Source organism: Falco punctatus (assembly GCF_963210335.1).
Source record: "Falco punctatus genome assembly, chromosome: 3".
Taxonomy (NCBI): Eukaryota; Metazoa; Chordata; class Aves; order Falconiformes; family Falconidae; genus Falco; species Falco punctatus.
The window spans coordinates 116,452,998-116,470,568 of record NC_137582.1 but is presented as its reverse complement, the minus strand read 5'-3'; the positions used below and the strand labels follow the sequence as shown (position 1 = coordinate 116,470,568).

Sequence of the window (17,571 nt, the reverse complement as noted above, 5' to 3'; positions counted from 1 at the left end):
GGAATCTGCCTATTATACTTCTGTTTGTTAAGGAACGTGCATAACATACAGCACCCACGTAGGCTTGGCTTGTGGCATAGTTGTCAAATTTAGCATAGACATTCAGACAGATAAGCAATGTACTCTTCTTGTGTGTATCACCTACAAGCCATTATGGCTTAGTGTGTAAATCTGTATGTAACTATTGAAAAATCCACTTATGAATGTATATGGCTTAGAACTAATTTTTTTCCCTTTGTTAATTCTTTGATATCAATGAGGTATTCCTCAGAAAATGTATGGACTGGTTGGTTGCATAAGGGCAGTTGTTATTTGGACAGAAAATTGTTAATGGTCAGGGATTTTCCACTAAAATATTTGCAAATATTCCTAGTCAAACATCAGGTTGGTTTCTTTTTGGGTTTTGAGCTTGCATTAGTCCATGTTCAGAACTTTAAAATTACCTTTGAATTTTTTAAACTTTTTATATCACTGGAACAGAAAGAGCATCTAAATTAAAGCTTCAAGCTAACTTTATTTTTCAAGTATTTCTGGAATTATCCTTCTGAACTGAGATTTTATAAGTTGGCTGTGTATTTTCCTGTGTTAAAATGCTGTTATTGAAAATGGTCAACCAGGCCTATGTCGCCCAAAATAAAAATGGGGGAATTGTGGATAACTGGCTAGCTGAAAAAGGTCTTATAGTCCAGCTGGCTGGACAAAAATGCACATCGCTCTCAGCTTATCTGAAGTAAAGCAAAATACACTGTCTTTGGCTGTTTTTGTTACACAATAACAGGAAGATTTCACTGGGAAAAGAATGTTGCAGGTGGGAACAGATAACTACAGAAGAGAAACTAGGGGCGGGCTTGGTATTTAGGCAACTAACCAATAATGAGCTTAACTTTTGTAATATGTATGAGCTAATTATAACAAGGCATAAAAGGTGACTGTAAGAGACAATAAACGAAGTCTGCTGATCACTCATATTGAGTGACTGTGTCTTCCCTCCATCACGACACCTTTAAACATCCAGCTGGAAATACAGAAATGCACACAAAGAACAGCAAAGCTGCTCGATTCAAAGGCAGCCGAGCCCCCCCCCCCCCTCCCCGACACTTCACTCAAAAAACACCCCCAGACCCTTCTGCTACGTCACCGCTTAGCCCTCACCCCTTCAGACACTAACCAAACCCAACCTCTGCCTGCAACAGTTCTAACAGCTGCTTCAAAACAGTTACTGTCTCAAATTAACAAGTAAAATAACTCAAACCACAATTTTACCAAATCATGACAACTGCCCATCAGCTTAATTCTACTAAGCCATAACACATTTACGTACCAAATCAAGAGAAGAGAGGACAAACAGTGAAACTTTATTTCTTTATTGATAAATGCTTTCCAGACTTTCCAAACTGGATTGTTCAGTTAAAACCAAAACCACAAAATACTTTCAACCTAAAATCTTCAATGTCCTCCTTAGAAGACACAAAGGGTAGCTCTGTTCTGACCACAAAGGAAAAGCTTGCAAGCCCAATTCTCATTTTTGAAATCTAGAGCTTCCAAGTTGGCTTTTTAAATAAGATCTTAAAGATTAATTTACAAAATGCAATATAACTATATGATATGCTGCACGGCATTGAGATCTGCAGGACAGTGAAGAATCTTCAAACATCTTGAGTTGACGTCTATGAAGGGGCTATTTGGCTTCTTTGCATCCTAGAGGAAGGAGAGGAAGACAAGTTACCTACACACAGCACACCTCACTCCAGGCTACTGAACCTCCCAGCATGACAAGCCATAAGGACTCCAAATATAATTTGCAAGACACAGAGAAGCTGTGAATGGTTGTGGATAATACCCATTTCTGATGATCTGTCAAGAAATTCACTCTTTAGCAGAGAAGCCAGTGACTGGAGCTGCTAAGAAATAGATGGATGAAAATGTAAGATCCCTCATCATTCCGAGCGGTGACATCTGACCACATCAGCTTCACAAGAAGTACTGAAGACATCAATTCCAGACAACCCACAGAAAAATGGGTTGTCAAAAGTGAGAAGAGGCAATCAAAGAATCAAAAGCCTTACTCAGAAGAGCCAGCCCCAAACACAGGAGACAGCATTCGCTCAGACCTATGCAGTGAAATGACATTCCTGACACCAGCACTTCAATATACACCGTAGGCAGATGGTTGTCAGGATAAGGAATGGGCATTAACAGCCTATTTAGCCTCAAAGTCACTAGAACATCTTGTGTGTCTCATTCTGTTTCCCAGATTAGCAGTTTCACAAGACTCATCTCAATACATTATTCCTTCCTTGACACGTTAACTGCTAGGAACACTTCAGGGATTTACACAACATCTTTTTGATGCTTAATTAAAATAAGAATTCTGAAGAATATTTCTAAAGTTTCAACAGTAAGGATTCTTTCTGTTGGGAGAAACTACATTACTGTGGGTTTTGGGTGGTGTTTTTTTTTTTTTAAGGAGCGGACTAAAATCAGACAAGTGCTGCACAGGGACCTACGTGGGCCTCCGGACCAGCTGCTGTTCGCTAACACTCATGCTTTATTTACTCTGATTCTGGAAGCTTTTAACCGAAGCTAAGGACCAAGACACTCACCAGTCTTCCTGGTTTAAGAGGTAGCAGTGACCACGCCCACCTTCTGGGCAGCTTCTTTCTTGGCTTGGTGAGCCTGCAACACTGCAACAGCCTCCTCCACCTCGGGGAGACAAGTTACTGATAGTGAGACCTGCTCTCTTGACCAAAGCCTCCCACAGTCCACCCCACCTGAAGGAACAGGCCAGTTTACCTTTGACCGGAGGGACTCCGGAGACTCTAACATGTGCAGCAGCTCCGAGTTGTCAATCTCTAGCAGCATCCCCGTGATCTTCCCTGCAAGGCTGGGGTGCATAGCTTGGATCAGAGGGAACAAACGTTCTCCTGGGGAACAAAAAACCAAAAGTTCAGACAGCCAAGTTTCAATTAAAAAGTCATCTCGGGAAATCCCCTCAGGTTTCAAATTAAAATGCAATCTGTAAGAACTAAAGTTTCACTTACCCAGCATCTGTTTCTGCTCCTGGGGAGGGGCAGCAGCCAGCATGGAGGCCGTTAGCGGCTCCTGTCCCTGCACGTGTACTGCAGGCTGAGGTGCCTATAGAAGGGCAGACATGAGGGTTTTGAAATAGATACTAGGCTGACTGCTTCATATTCAGAGGCAGTAAGATATTCTCTCCCTCTAAAACACAATCTTTTTCAAGCCTACAGCAGACAAGTTTCAGAAAAGGACAGATAAGGTACCCTTCGTTCACAAACTTGCTCCATCCAAGTCCTGAACTCAAAAGCCCATAATGTCACATACAGGCACCATAAATACCTTACAAAAACTGGATCAAACATTGCAAGACAAAAGCCGTAATTGAGAAAGAGTAACATCCATGCCTGCTTTTTTTTTTTTTACTACAACCCAGAAGTTTGTGGGAAAAGCAAACTGTGCTTTCAATGATACCCTAGTGAGGATTTGGCAAGGAGGGGAGAGAATGAATGGTTGCAAAAATGGGAAAGCAAAGAACCAAGAAAAATATCCTTAGAGCAAATCTGGGTTAAAAAGGGCTTGCAAGTACAGGACAGATAAACCGGCTAAGCTGTCCCTGGCAAAGGGACAATGCCAAATTTTTAAATTCCAAATTATGATGCTATCTGGGTTATAAAAGTAGCTTGAAGATTCTGTAAAAACACTTCAGTTGCATGTGAAACCTGTTGGACTGCAGTAACTGCAGGGTCTTCACAGCCCAGGCCCTCGTGTTACCTGCAAAGGCTGTACAGCTGGGTGCGGGCTGCGGACGCTTGAGGTGTATTTATAAGGAGGAACCGCTCTGGGAGCAGGGGCAGCTACAGGCGGACGAGGAGCTAAATTCTGTGCTGCAGTGCCAACGCCTGTAAAAGAAGAGGACAACAGAATTACAAACACCTGTAGCAACACACAAGCAAGTTGGGATGTCTAGTATTAACTGCTGACTTCAAACTATGCTCTGCACAGTAATACTACTTTAGAAACAGGCCTCCAAAATGGAACTGGCTACTTTAGGAAGGGGCTATTCTCCCTCAAACTAAACCATGGATTCCATATCTTACATTTAAGGTATTTTACAGCTGCTCAGCGGAATGCAATTATTTTGGATGCTCTACTCTGAAAACAATATCCAAAACCTACATAGCCTTTATTTTTTTTTTAGTGGTAAATGTTGTAGAAGTGTAGAGATAGGTTCCAAACCAGTGGAAAACCACCCATCTGGATTTCCACTGCTGTGCTGTAGCACCAACTGTCCCCAGACCTGCACTGCACAGCAAGGAATAGGAAAGGTTCAGGTGCTGTCTCTGCCCCTTGCTCCAGGTGGCCTTTGGTTATCTGTATCTGACAACCAACTTTGGAAGTCAAAGTCAAGTCTCAACAGCATCCTCCTCCCTTCACAGACAAGGGGAAGAGCCTGGGAGGCAGACACCTTACCAACTCGCTGGGCAGCGGCAGGGAGGCCACGAGAGGCCGGAGCATTGCCGGCAGGGGCCAGATGGCGCAGTGCTGGCCGTGGTCCAGACTGGCGCATGGCATTTGGCATTCCCTGGAAGCCTAATGGAAAAAATGAGGGGAAATCCTCAAAACAGAACTGACTGGCAAGCCAGGACAGTCAGCTACAGGAAGCAGGTTGGGGTTGTGCACGGAAAAGAAAGCATGCATTGTTCTTGTTGGAAGGTACAGCCAAAAGGGTCACACGACCAAAACATTGTCTCTAGCATGCTCACCTTGAGGTCTTCCTCCTTGCTGCCAGCGTGGGTTGGGTCTCATCTGCGTCATTTGATTGGGTGCATAGTAAGCGGGTCTGCTCTGAGCCTGAAGAAAGATCAGACAAGCTCAGAGGTGACATCAAGTTAAAAACAAAACATTGTTTACAACATGTTTTGGCAGTTGTTGCCAGGACTCAACCCTCAATTCACATTAAGAGAACAGGCAGCCGGGAAGTCACAGAATTAACTCCACTGACTGCACCACTCATTAGGAGTTATTTGCTTACAGGCATAAGAATGGCTCAGTGAGATTACTGCAGCTGAGCCATCAAAGCTCCAAGACAGGTTAAAGAACCACACTAGCTCAGCTCACCTGGGGCACAGCAGGCATGAAATATCCCCCAGCAGCAGGCTGGAACTGATTAATGATTGTGTTAGCAGGCAAGGCTCTCATCCCAGCAATGCGCTGCATGTACTGATTAGTTAGATGGGCCTTTCGCTCTTCTTTCCTTTGTGCAAGTGCAACATACAATGGCTTTGAGCCCACAATTCGCCCATTCATCTCAGTCACAGCTTTCGTAGCTTCCTCTGGAGAGGAAAAGCAGACAAAGCCAAACCCTTTGCTCCGTCCATCTTCCAGCATCACCTGCAGTAAAGACCAATTGCTAGTGGAGTACCGTTACAAGAACTTAGCCTAAGAATTCATTTTTTTTTTTTTTTTAAATGTCAGATTTCAGGCAGGTAGGACATAACTGTTGCAGAGGTGTAGAGACAGGTACTCAATGAACGAGAAGTCACCTGTCTGGATTTACTCTGCTTTTCTGTAAGCACCATGTGTCCCCAGGCCCACACTGCACAGTAAGGAATGGGAAAGATTTGGTGCAACGTCTAAACACATGTAGGAAAGTGCCATTTCATGCTTATTGGGAGTCACTGCAAACAAGCGTGTTTGCCACTTCCTCCCTCCTCTTTTGATGGGGGAATGACGTAAATTTTCAGTAAAATCCCACTGAGACCCAAAGAAACCTGTGTATTTACTAGTCCAGATGTTCTCAGGACCATAATGACCAGGGGATATAAGAACTGCCCTTCAATCCCATGTCAGATAACAGTTTCTTCTTCAGGTTTTAAAATCCAAATACCCCCCAAACCCCGCAGTACCTTGGCACTTGTTATTGACCCAAAAGGTGAGAACTCCTTCCTCAGTTTTTCATCATCTATGGTGTCATCTAGGTTTTTAATGTATAGGTTAACACCCTAGAAGGGAGAGAACAGTAAGATATTCATAACATAAAAGTTAAATCTTGAGCACATTGACTGTTAGCATCATCTGCCAGAGCCATAATTTATCTGAAAACTCTTAATTTAGCATACTGTTCCTTCCCGACCACCCAAAGCCAAAGGCGATAAATGTCGCACAGGTGTAGAGACAAGTCCCACTGTGGTGAAAGGGAGCTTGTCTGGATTTCCTCTGCTTTCCTGTTGCACCATGTATCCCCGATCCAGCACTACATTGCAAGGAGCGGGAAAGATTCAGATGCGATCTCTGACATGATCCAGTTTTGTCATAAATTAGAGACACAACATTACAGGGTTATGCTGGCCCTTTCCATCCTTCTAGATATCCCCATTTGAAAGTAAATGAGACTGCACAACTGTTTCCTTATGTCCTCCTGAACACTTTCATTATGCCCCAGATGCCTCCTTTTCCCTCAAATACCACAGACTAGCCTTTACATTTTAACTCCCAGGATCTCTCATAGGACTGTGACTGACTATTTTGTCAATTCCTTTCAACTCTGCCAACAGACTGAAAGCAGTGCTCAAATTTAGAAAAGGAACAGAATTATTCACCTGGTACCGGCTGAGTCTCTCTTGTTTTAGCTGTTCAAACTTCCTTTTCAGCTCTGCCTGGCGCTCAACCTTCTTCTGTGCTCGGCCTACGAATACCATTTTCCCATTGATATCCTTTCCATTCATTTCTTCTACTGCCTGGTGAAAGGGTTCAAGAGGAAACTGTCAGCTGCTGAAGCAAGACAGCACCTACCTGTTCCTGCGAGGACGGGACTGTCCAAAGATCACATCGTATCCCTGCCTGTTAGCCAATTAACCAAGGCTGCCACGTTACCTTTGCACTGCTTCCCTTTAACAACAGGCTAAAGACAAACTGAAGTTATCAGGAGAGAGAGCACGCTGACACCACCAAGTGCTGGACTAACAGCAACTCGTCAATTTAACCCCACCCTTTCTTGTAATTAAGGCCATATTTTAACTAGCATACTGCTCAGAGAAGACCATTTCTAAGCAGTGATCTCACTCTAGACACCTTCTTCCTCCTTAAACCCTGCACTGTAGTATTTATTCAGCAATTAATGTTCCTGATTATACCACTGCATTCTGTGGGTCTAGTAATCTGGAGAAACGCCAAGTTACCCTTGAACATCAAGCAGTAAGGAGCAAAAGTTTTCTAAATTCCCACACCTAGAAGAGGTTATGCCCGAGGCAGGATTTTTCTCTTATTTTAGTAACAGGCTCCCATGATAAACCAAAAGTTTTCTTCCCTGAAGATGATACCCAAGCAGCATAAAACCCGGTCATACCTTGTTAGCATCTTCATGCTTTTCAAAGCTTACAAAGCCAAAGCCCTTGGATTTTCCGCTGGGGTCTGTCATCACTTTAACACTCAGAGTTTTACCTGTTATCAAGGGACAGGGTTAGTAAGATGTCACAAAACTATTTCATGACTATTAAAACTCCATACAATAGCCCCAGCCCTCCCTCCTCTCTCGCTCTCATCCGCGGGTCAGCCTCTGTCTCCTGTCCAACGTGTAGGCACAACTACTACCCACACCTCAACTCTTTGTATTCCTCAGCCTCAAAGTGACCCAGGTAGAGCTATACACATGGTTAAACTACCATGGGTCATGAAATTCACAGCCTCATTAGAAGTGTTTCTGTATTTACCATATTTGCTGAAAAGCTCCTTTAGTCTTTCATCATCCATGTCATCCCCAAAGTTTTTAATATAAACATTGGTGAATTCCTTCGCCTTGGCTCCCAATTCAGCCTCCCGCTCTTTACGAGACTTGAATCTCCCAACAAATCTGTAAAAAAGAATGAAAATCCCAATAAGCAGCTTGTTTTCAAGAGTGGAAAAAACAATGTGTGACTTGCAGTGAGGCAAAAAATGAGTGTGTAGTAGGAGCTGGGAACGGGGACAAGAAAGGGTGACAGCAGAAGAGAAGGACAAACAGGCCACAGACCAACCAGAAAAATCACCTGTTCTACTGTCGGCCAAGGACACCCACCCAGCTCTGCATTGGAGAGTACTGGCCACAGAGACCCACCCCAGCCCACTAGCAGAGGGGTAGAAAATCAAGGCTTGGTTAGGGAAACCCACCAGCCCTGTAATGGAGGGGGAGCAGGCCATGGCTTGGGCAGGGTCACTCACCAGCCCTGTAGTGGAGAGGTAGCAGGCCAAGGCTTGGGCCAGGAGAACCAGTGCCTTGTGTGTCCCTGTTAATACCGAGATGCATCACGGTTCACGTGATCGTTGCTGCTGCTGGCTGTGACACTCACACTTTGCGGTCGTTTAGCAGCATGCCGTTCATCTTCTCGATGGCTCTATCTGCAGCATCCTGGGTCTCAAAGTGCACAAATGCGTAGCCCTTAGAGCCATTCTCATCACACACCACCTAGATATGTGGAAAACAAAATGTCAGCACTCCAAACATGTTTTCTCCTCTGTCAAGCTCAGACAAGGCCGGCACGTGAAAATAGGTTACTGGCAAGGAAGGCATTATCTGTTTCAGACTTGCATGCTTCATGACCAGATCTGACCCAACTTCAGCAATCCCTGACCTTTTGGCCAACTCTGCCTTTTAGACACTCCACTCCTCACTTGGTAGAAGGTGTCCCTTTCACTTCCTACACTGGACGTGTCTGATCATGTCACCGCTACAAAAGAATTGCACAAAGTAACCACATCTCACCTTGCAGGACAAAATATTCCCAAACGCTGAGAACGTGTCATAAAGTGCCTTGTTATCAATGGATTTGTCCAGGTTCTTAATGAAGACATTCCCAACCCCTGACTTCCTCAAGGAGGGGTCCCTCTGAGACCACATGATGCGAATGGGTTTTCCTTTGATCACATCAAAATTCATGGTATCTAGAGCACGCTCAGCTGCAAGAAAAGTCAAGAATATGTTTCTGTGGTTTGTTAAAGAATAAAAGGTTTCCCTCGTGTGGGTGATTGTCTTCTCTGACTTTTACTCAGCTCATGGAGGCATTTGGGGTAGTATCATGGGCAACTAATTCCAATGACCTTTTAACTCGGTGTTTCAAGGGAGGTCTTTGCAGCAGTCACTAGACATGTTTAAGTCTATAATAGGTTTAACAGACTATTTTACATTTACATTACAGCAACGTTTTAACAATCATAGCAAAATGAATGTCAAAGTGCCTGGGGTTTATTAGTTATATTGCTAATTATTATAAAGGTAAATTGTTCCACCCAAAGAAGGAAAGGAAATACAGGAAGCCCTGAGGAAAAAAGGGAAGTAACAGAAGTGACTCTTTGGCCTGCTTGCTTTTCACGAGGCTCACACCTAGCTGTACTCATTGCTATTAAGAGAAAAAGATCATCTCCCTATCAGGTCAGGGAAAATGTGCAGGAACACGTGGCTGGCTGGGAAGACATGAGTCAGCCTCTAACTTACATGGCCAAAAAATGATTCCCAAGTTGCTCAATCTAAGGACGACAGCAAGAACGGGCAAAACTCTGGAAAAAAGTTCATATACCTGATCTGATTAACAGGGAATTGTTTCTCTAAACTCTTAAAACCCCAGCACTGTCATTCTAACCTACACTGAAACCCCCTCCATGATTCTATTTCTGCTACCTACTGATATATTAAAAGGATCATTACGTACACACATTAGGATCTTGTTCATAAAATTGAGATGCTTGGAACTCTTCAGTGCCAGGAAACACTCCCAGCATGGAGTGCACAGAGAAAAAGATGACTGTTAATTCCCAGCACGAAGTAGGGAAAGAAAGGAATAGACATGCATTAAAATCAAGGAATATTAACAGGGCAGAACCCAAGTTTTCCAAATTTGTTTGGCTCAGTTCTTCCAGGCCACCTTCACTCAGTGATACTTGCTGATTAGATTTCAGGAGCAGCAAATTCAAGGAAAATGTCGATTCAAACACCTTCTTTCATGGGACTTTGCTAGTGCAGCCAGAGTAACTACTCAGCATTTCACAAAACTACCTCTAGGAACTCCAATGGGACATTACCTACAAAAGCCTCCTGTGCTCGCTACCTCCCAAAGTCAGTTTCAACTACTACATGGAAGTTTCTCAGAATTTTTCATGTGCTTTGAAATGTTTTTTGTTGTTGTTGCTTTTTAAATTGAAGTGGTGCCATCACTATCTTCCCCAATCCTTCACACATACACCCAGCTGGGAAACAAGCTCTACTGGACTTCATTCCTGAAGTAATCAGGCTTAAAAAATAATAATTTAAGGAGGAAAGTTATATTTGCTAGGATTCTACACTAGCTCTATTTAGTCAAAGGTGTTAAATGCAATTAACTGCCATGCTAAAATGATTCCTCAGCTGCTACTCTGAGTCAAGGCAACAGAGGTTCTTCCTGCAGCCCATTCCTAGTAGGCACTTCAGCAGGCAACTTGGTCCAGCTTGTCAAATTTGGCAGTGTTTATTTATAGCAGGGAGAGGTCCTCCAGAAGTATGTGTTGGCAAGGACACAAACTAGTTGTATATACCATTTGCAGCAGAAACAGGGCTCCTCCTGAAAGGTGACAAGCAGATCAAGCAGCAACAAGAGGGAACAGTGAAACTCTCTACAGAAGCTAACGAGATACAGACTAGTTACAAACTCGGTTGTGTTCTTTCAAGCTTCCTAAGCTTATACTTAAGCAGTATTGCACTATCGCACTGCTCTTTCAAAAGCTTGCTAGTATTCCCTCAGACACTTCTTGTGAATAGTAGCATAAAAAAGCCCTAGGCAGATTCCCAGATTTGAGACAGGTCTGCCATACCCAGAGGTGGAAATGTAATTACATTGTATCAGGACCTACCAAAACCTGTAAAGGATCAGCATGAGTTAGGTGAATGACTCCTGCCAGGTAAGTTTGATTCATTTCCTTAACCTGAGCAAAAACCTTCTTGTTTTTCTTCTATTTAAAGCCACAAAGCTTCAGCCATTTCAGTTCCTGGTATCTGTTGCTCTCTGCTGGTTCCTGTCATCCTTCCAGCAGATTCAACTGGAACTCATATATAACATTATACACACTTTTAACCCCTTTCAGGCTTCCTTTTCATTCCTCTTCCATAGCCTTCAAGATAGGGAAAGCATAAAAACACTCCTTGTAGTTTGCCTCAGGCTTCGAAGTAATTAATCTCCCTTACAGGCTCCCTGATGCAGAGCTAACACAATGCTGGAATTAGTGACTGTGGTTGAGCAGCATAAAGACAGATAACCACATGCATGCACCAAGATTCACCCAGAAGAAACTCTGCCCAGGGAGTTTTATCCTGCAAAGGCAGCTGCTCTGCAAACCTCCAGGCTCTCACTTACATCACTAAGCAGAGAAAAAAAGACCCAACAACAAAAGCACATAGCACAAATCTAACCCCTTATTTTTCAGAAGGGAGATGTTACATACAAAGAGACTCAAATCCCTTGATCACTGAAGTTAGAACAAAATGCTCTTGACAATGAAGTAACCACTCTTCCCTTTTAGTTACACACCTGCATTCATGTTACACAGGTCTTTCCTTACATTGCCTTCTCCTCTTTAAGGAAGAGGGGAGACAAAAAGGTTGTCTATGCTTCTTCTACAGCTTGCTGCTTCAGAGACACTTATCTAATCCCACTCTGCGTTCCTTCTTGGCTTGGAAAAGGTTTTGTTTTTTCTGTACTTCCAGAACAGCTTCCCTCTGTAGCCATATTAAAAGTTTCTTTGCTTCATTATCTAGTTGTCATGTCATGACTGTCAATATTATGAAACCCTGGAATGCAGTTAAATCGCAATGAGGAACACATGAAAAAGGAAATTCAGCTTTTCTTTCAAACGAAATGAGTTCGTTTTCTTTCCCTTCTTCACAGTCAAAGAGAATAAATATTAATGACCACAGCTGAGCCTGAACTAGCCAGAACTTTGAAGCATTTCCTTAATCTGCCTATCACAGTGTGACAGATTCAGTACTCAGCATTCACTGGTTACCAGGCCAAAGAACTGCAGTAAAAACAGTAGAGCTTACTTTCACTAAAAATAACCTCTCTGCAGTAGACTGCCAGTTAGATAGTGCATGTCCAGAAAGTAGCCCCTTCCAGGGTCAAGCATCACTCCATTAGCTAACAAAATATAAAGAAAAACACATGCTTTGAACCAATTTGGACACACAACTCTGGAGTGTACAGCACATTCGGGATGTGACAGTGTGAGCTCCTGGTAGCCCCACGTAATGGAGAAGAGTTTTGGCTACTTGACTTGCTCTATGGCCTTTCTCTAGCTGTAAGGACAGAGCCCTGTCCACCACAAAAATGTTAAAGCATTGTTTTCTTCAGATTAATGAAGCACTCAGCCTTCCATGTAAGGTGCCAGGGAAACACAAACTATCATAGATCAACTTCTTTAATACCTACTACTACTTCAGGCATACTAACGATGTGTCCACAAGAACTTCCCTGGAAGTTTTCAGAGGACAAAGCCTCCTGATTACTTTAAGTGGTATTTTGTAGCATCTGCTACCACCCATAAATCAAACCAGATCCCTACAGTGCTACAGAGCACCCATCATCTTTTCACAGGTTCAGTAAAATGATGTCCAACTGCATTTCTGGTCATACATTCCTGAAAGAAGATACAGATCTCTCCTTATCTCAGAAAGCCCTCATACAGGCAGTACTGTGTACTGCCACCTTGAAAACAGTCCCAATTTCTGCATTTGACAACAGAAATTAAATTCTTCATATTCAGGTTTGTTTCAGAGAGAACTGCAACTCACCACCAGCGGGCTCACCTTTCCAAAAATTATCTGTTTATGTTCTGCTGCATTACATTTAGTACAGCAGCTGGTTTTTACCTATGCAAAGCAACACATGCTGCAGCTTGCCAGACAGAAGAAATTAGGAGCATTTCAGAAGAGATCTCTTCATGAGGGCAGGAGGAGTTTGAATATTTCTCCTTCCCAATATTAACTCAATGATTAGGTTTAAATCACTTGACCTTCTAAGACCTAGCAGTAACAAGACACCACTTTGTCAAAGTATCACTTGAAGTACTGAGACTTCCTAAAATGTCTGCTGCCTCACCAGGAACCCAGAATCATGCAACCTCCCTCTAAATTCCTCCCTATTTATTATCATAAAAGATTACTTTGAAATACATTAGAAATACACCTGTCTTTGTATTTGTACAAGATGCAGAACTTTTTCTTCTAAAGCAAGAAGCACGCGTGACTAGCCACTCTTCCCTTTTAACATTGTAACTACACTTTATACAGGTCTTCCTTACTTTCAGAGAGCTTGATACTTTTGCACCCCGTCTCCCCAACATTTATCTAATCTGAGCTCTGATTTCCTTCTTGGCTTTATTTCTGCTGCTTGTTCTTGCTTCTCTCATCCTGCAAAATGAGATCATAGCCTAGACAAAGGCAGGTGGTTTTAAAAGAGGGAATCAGCCAGGTTCATCAGAGCAGGAGAAGACCGCCTACACAGACTCTCAGGTTTTTTCCTTCTCGATGAGAAGTTTAAAAACACAAATACATTGCTTAGCCTGCATGAAAAGCACTTCTGAGAGTTCCATGAATGGGAAATTATGCACTGGGGCGCAAGCAAGTTTTTTATCAGCCTGGCAAGAAAAAGGATCAAAAGTGCTTGATCAGATCAGTTTTCAGGGCAAGGAAAGGACATGCAGAAGGTACTTTGACCTGGGAGAGGATGGAAGCTAGGATGGCACATAGTCACAACCGACTTTGGAAAAATCCAAAAAACAGACTTTGAAATCCAGAGATTCCAGCCAAGAGCTCAATCCCAGACGCTCTGCTAGCTTGCAGGAATACAGTTTTGTAATAATGTTTGTTTTCTACACAACAAATACTTTGTTCCAAAGTCAATACATTACCCTGTGCAACAAACAGGCCACTCTGCTGTCTGTAATAATGTAAAGCTGGATAACTTAGTACAGGCTAAAGGAAAAGTTTACTTGCTGCTGAAGCCTGTGCTGCTGCAAACTGATTCTGAATTCAAGGGAAAGTCTGCTCTCATTTATCCTTTGGATGTCTTTATTGTACGTAGATACTGCTAAATCACAGCATGGAGCGATAAACTCGCTCCAGTCAACAAGCAAAGGCTCTGAAAACTAGGGCAGAAAATGCTGACCCATTTTTCTTCCAGAAAAGACATGTTCCAAAATGACCTCTTCTGTCCCATCCTTCACATGCTACTGCTGCTTCAGCTCTGGAATATCTACTTGAGCAGGAACAAAATTAAAGTATGAAAAAAAGGGTCTGGCAAGAGCAAATCAGCATGGCTTCAGTATGTGAGACAACCTGGTTTCCCGTGCATTGAACAACACACCTTCTTTCCCATTAACCACCTCCCAGGCTGGGAGACCCACCCAATTGCTTGCACAAACACAGCAGCCTGTGGTCCACCAAAATCCCCAAACATTAAACTGGAGTGGGCAGCCAGAGGCTCAGCCAGTCCAACTGAGCATTCAGCCAGGGCTGCCTACTCTGAACTTTCTCTGCTAGGACTGCACGAAGAACCACACAAATAGCCCCAAACTACGTGACAACAAAGGGGAACACGGTGGAGATTATTCTCGTATGTGTGGAACAAACCCGAGTCTCCATAGTTTAATATCAGTAAGAGAGAAATAGATTATCTGAGATGTTACCAAGATGTGCATTTGCAGAGTATTTTGTAGGCACCAAGCAGTAAAAAAATATTCCAGCTTCAGTCACTACCAAGTGATTGATTACTTACCCCGTAACTAAAATTTTCATAGGCAGCTACACAAACAACACACCAACAGCAGCGTGGATTTGGGGGGGGGGGGGGGGGGGGGGGGGGGAAGTGAATAAAAGTAAAGAAAAAAGCCACAGATGTGGTTGCATATGTCACTTACCATCTGCTGGCTGCTGAAAGTTGACATAGGCATACCCGAGGGACCGGCGGGTGATCATATCCCTGCAGACCCGAATGGAGAGAACGGGCCCAGCGGGGCTGAACTTCTCGTAGAGCATGGCCTCGGTGACATCGGGGTGCAGGTCACCCACGTACAGCGATGCCATGGGGTAACTGCTGGCAGCCGTGTTCATCTTCCACCCAGCACGTGCTCCCACCAGGAGCTAAAAGGGTTCTATTCTTGGGGTTTAATTCAAGCTTTTCGTAAATATTTTAAACTGGGGGAAGGGTGGGGGGAAGGGACTCAAAAATCTTATTTAAAAGCCTCACTATGCAGGGGCCTGCAAAGAGCCGGGGCGGGGGGGGCTGGCAGGAGGCCGGTGACCAAAAAGAGGGCACAGTGGGGGGCACCGGGGGTCGGTTCTCCACCACACCAGGCCCCGGGACAGAGCACCTGACGGGGGAGGAGAGGCCTGGAAATCAGAAATAAAACCCAAAAGTTAACCCTCCGGGAGAGCGGCGCTCGGGTACAAAGGCAAAATTTATACACCGGCTCCCGAGCGTTTCTGCCGTCAGCTGTGGGGCAAAACCCGCCTCGACCTCCCTAAAACCACGGCCCTTATTTTGCTTTAAGAGTCTAAATTAGCCCCAGTTCTTCAGAGCGGAAGCCGTTTGATTTTCTGAGGTAAAAAAAGAAGAAAATTAGGAAAAATAAGCCTCTCTGCAATACGTATTTATACGAACCTTTCCTTCAAAGTTAAATCTTCTCTGCTAGGTTTATATTTTAGAGGAGAGAGAAAGCCGGCGCTAGCGGGGCAGTTAAGCACCAGGCGGCGGCGGTTGAGCGCCCCGAGAGGCGGCCGGGCCGGCAGGAGGGAGCGGGCCGCAGCCGCGCTCGCCCGGCGCCCCCGCGCCTCCCCGCGCCCCCCCCCCCCCCCCCGCCCTGCGGCCCCGGCCCGGGGCGGCGCTGGCCCCGACACCGACTCACACGCTGCGGCCCGGCGAGCGGAGAGGGGGCGGCGGGCGGCGGGCGCCCCTTTATAGCCGCCGCGGCGGCGTGAGCGGGCCGCCGTGCCGCGGAGAGGAGGCGGCCAGGCCCGGCGGGGAGCGACCCCGGCCGCACGACGCGCCGCCGCCGCCCGCTGCAGCGACCCCAGCGGGGGGGAGGACCGCCGGCCCGAGGCGGCGCGGGGCGGGGCCAGCCCGCGCTGAGGGAGCTCGCGCCTCCCGCCATTTTGGGGTCGCCGCTCGACGGCCCCTCATGGGGGATATGGCGGCCCCTCAGCACAACCCAGCCATCGGCCTGGCGCCAGCCGCCCGACGTGCCCCGGGGCAAGCGGGCTGCCATTTCTGTCCAAACCGCTGCCGGCGCCAGGAAGCCCAGATCCCCCAGGTGACTGGCCCCTCAGGATGAGCACCCACCAGGAGGGATGCGACCTCAGCCCCTCACCCCTCCTCAGCGTCGGTTTTCCTCAGGCTGCCCAACAACACCCACCTTACCTCTCCGGGATGCCCACTTCCCCCAAGCCAGCAATTAACCCAATAAAAAAATGCAACAGCTTCCTAATCCTTCAAATTTATGTGGTTGACATGAAAAATGGCACCTGGGCAGCGTCTGGAGGGCAGCTGGGCAGCCTCACACCTCAGCCCATGGCCCGATCCCACAGCAGCTCAAGGGACGTGCATGGGGGTGGTTGGCTAGATTTGGGGCAAAATGACCCTCAGTGGGCAGGGGCATATGCCCACAACACCCCCCAGAAGGGTGTGTTTGGGGTTATTTTCCATCCCATCCCCATCCCCTGCATGTGGGTGTCTCACAGGGCAGCTCAGTCCTGCCACAAAACACAACGGGCCCAGGGGAGCCCCCTGGAGAACGGGGTCGTGGAGCAGGATGAGCAGAAGAATGCACCAGGAGAGCAAATATTTATTCTGGGATAATTGTTTGCGCGGCTCCAAGCTATGGTTTTGAAGGTGTCGCTGGCGGTGAGATGAGGAGCAGCCATATCTGCAGCCATTCCTCTTCAGAGCACAATTTTCCCCCTCAAATAAGTGTGAGTTCCTGCGGCAGCCTTGGCACTGTGCCAGCTCACATCATGGGCCGCCCTGGAGCAGGACCAAGGGTCCTCAATGTCTGCCTGTGGAAGCAAGCTGTCGGTCCCTCTTCCCAGGGTGAGGGTTGAACAACTCTAAATACAGCGGAAAGCCACTGGAACAAGAGAGGGATTCACCCCCCTCCCCTGTCCCACAGTTTCACGCTCACGAGATTCAGCTCCAGGGAGACCCATAATTATCTATTTCCAGCATCTTCAGCAGAGCGTGAGGACACAGCAGCACGGGATTCAGTGATTCATCAGTGACCTTCAGGCACCATGCATGTCCTGTTAAGGGGGATCAAGATAGTCCACAGAGGCTGGTAGCTGGTCTGCTGTGACTTTTCAATTCTACATTACATTGCCTTTAATTTGCTTTAAAAGTGGGCTAAGATGTCACAAAAATGGGATATGATACTTATCCCTTCTATTACAGTGGAATAATAGAAAGTAGCAGAATTAAAGGTAACAATATGAAAGTAAATTGTGATATTTTGCAATATTTTCCATGCAGGTTATTTGCTAAAGACACAAATCATCCTGCTCCTAGT

General features: G+C 45.5%; 1 protein-coding gene across 3 annotated transcripts; it reads right to left on the bottom strand.

The window, feature by feature from the left end:
* Positions 1-1,348: 1,348 nt before the first annotated feature.
* Positions 1,349-16,222, bottom strand: PABPC4 (poly(A) binding protein cytoplasmic 4). 3 transcript variants are annotated; one of them, XM_080379898.1, is made up of 16 exons: positions 15,675-16,215; positions 14,932-15,170; positions 8,756-8,949; positions 8,343-8,458; positions 7,728-7,867; positions 7,364-7,458; positions 6,618-6,755; positions 5,925-6,020; positions 5,137-5,409; positions 4,782-4,869; positions 4,489-4,608; positions 3,790-3,917; positions 3,042-3,135; positions 2,794-2,924; positions 2,604-2,703; positions 1,349-1,698 (listed from the first exon to the last, which is right to left on the bottom strand). In XM_080379898.1, the coding sequence occupies exons 2-15, from the start codon at positions 15,122-15,124 to the stop codon at positions 2,617-2,619; spliced, it is 1,893 nt and encodes a 630-aa protein (XP_080236024.1). In that variant the 5' UTR covers positions 15,125-15,170; positions 15,675-16,215; the 3' UTR covers positions 1,349-1,698; positions 2,604-2,616. The 3 variants fall into 3 exon arrangements, with proteins under 3 accessions (XP_080236024.1, XP_080236023.1, XP_080236025.1); XM_080379897.1 differs by having other exon boundaries at positions 14,932-15,610; positions 15,919-16,209; XM_080379899.1 differs by lacking the exon at positions 4,489-4,608 and having other exon boundaries at positions 14,932-16,222.
* Between the last annotated feature and the right edge of the window lie 1,349 nt (positions 16,223-17,571).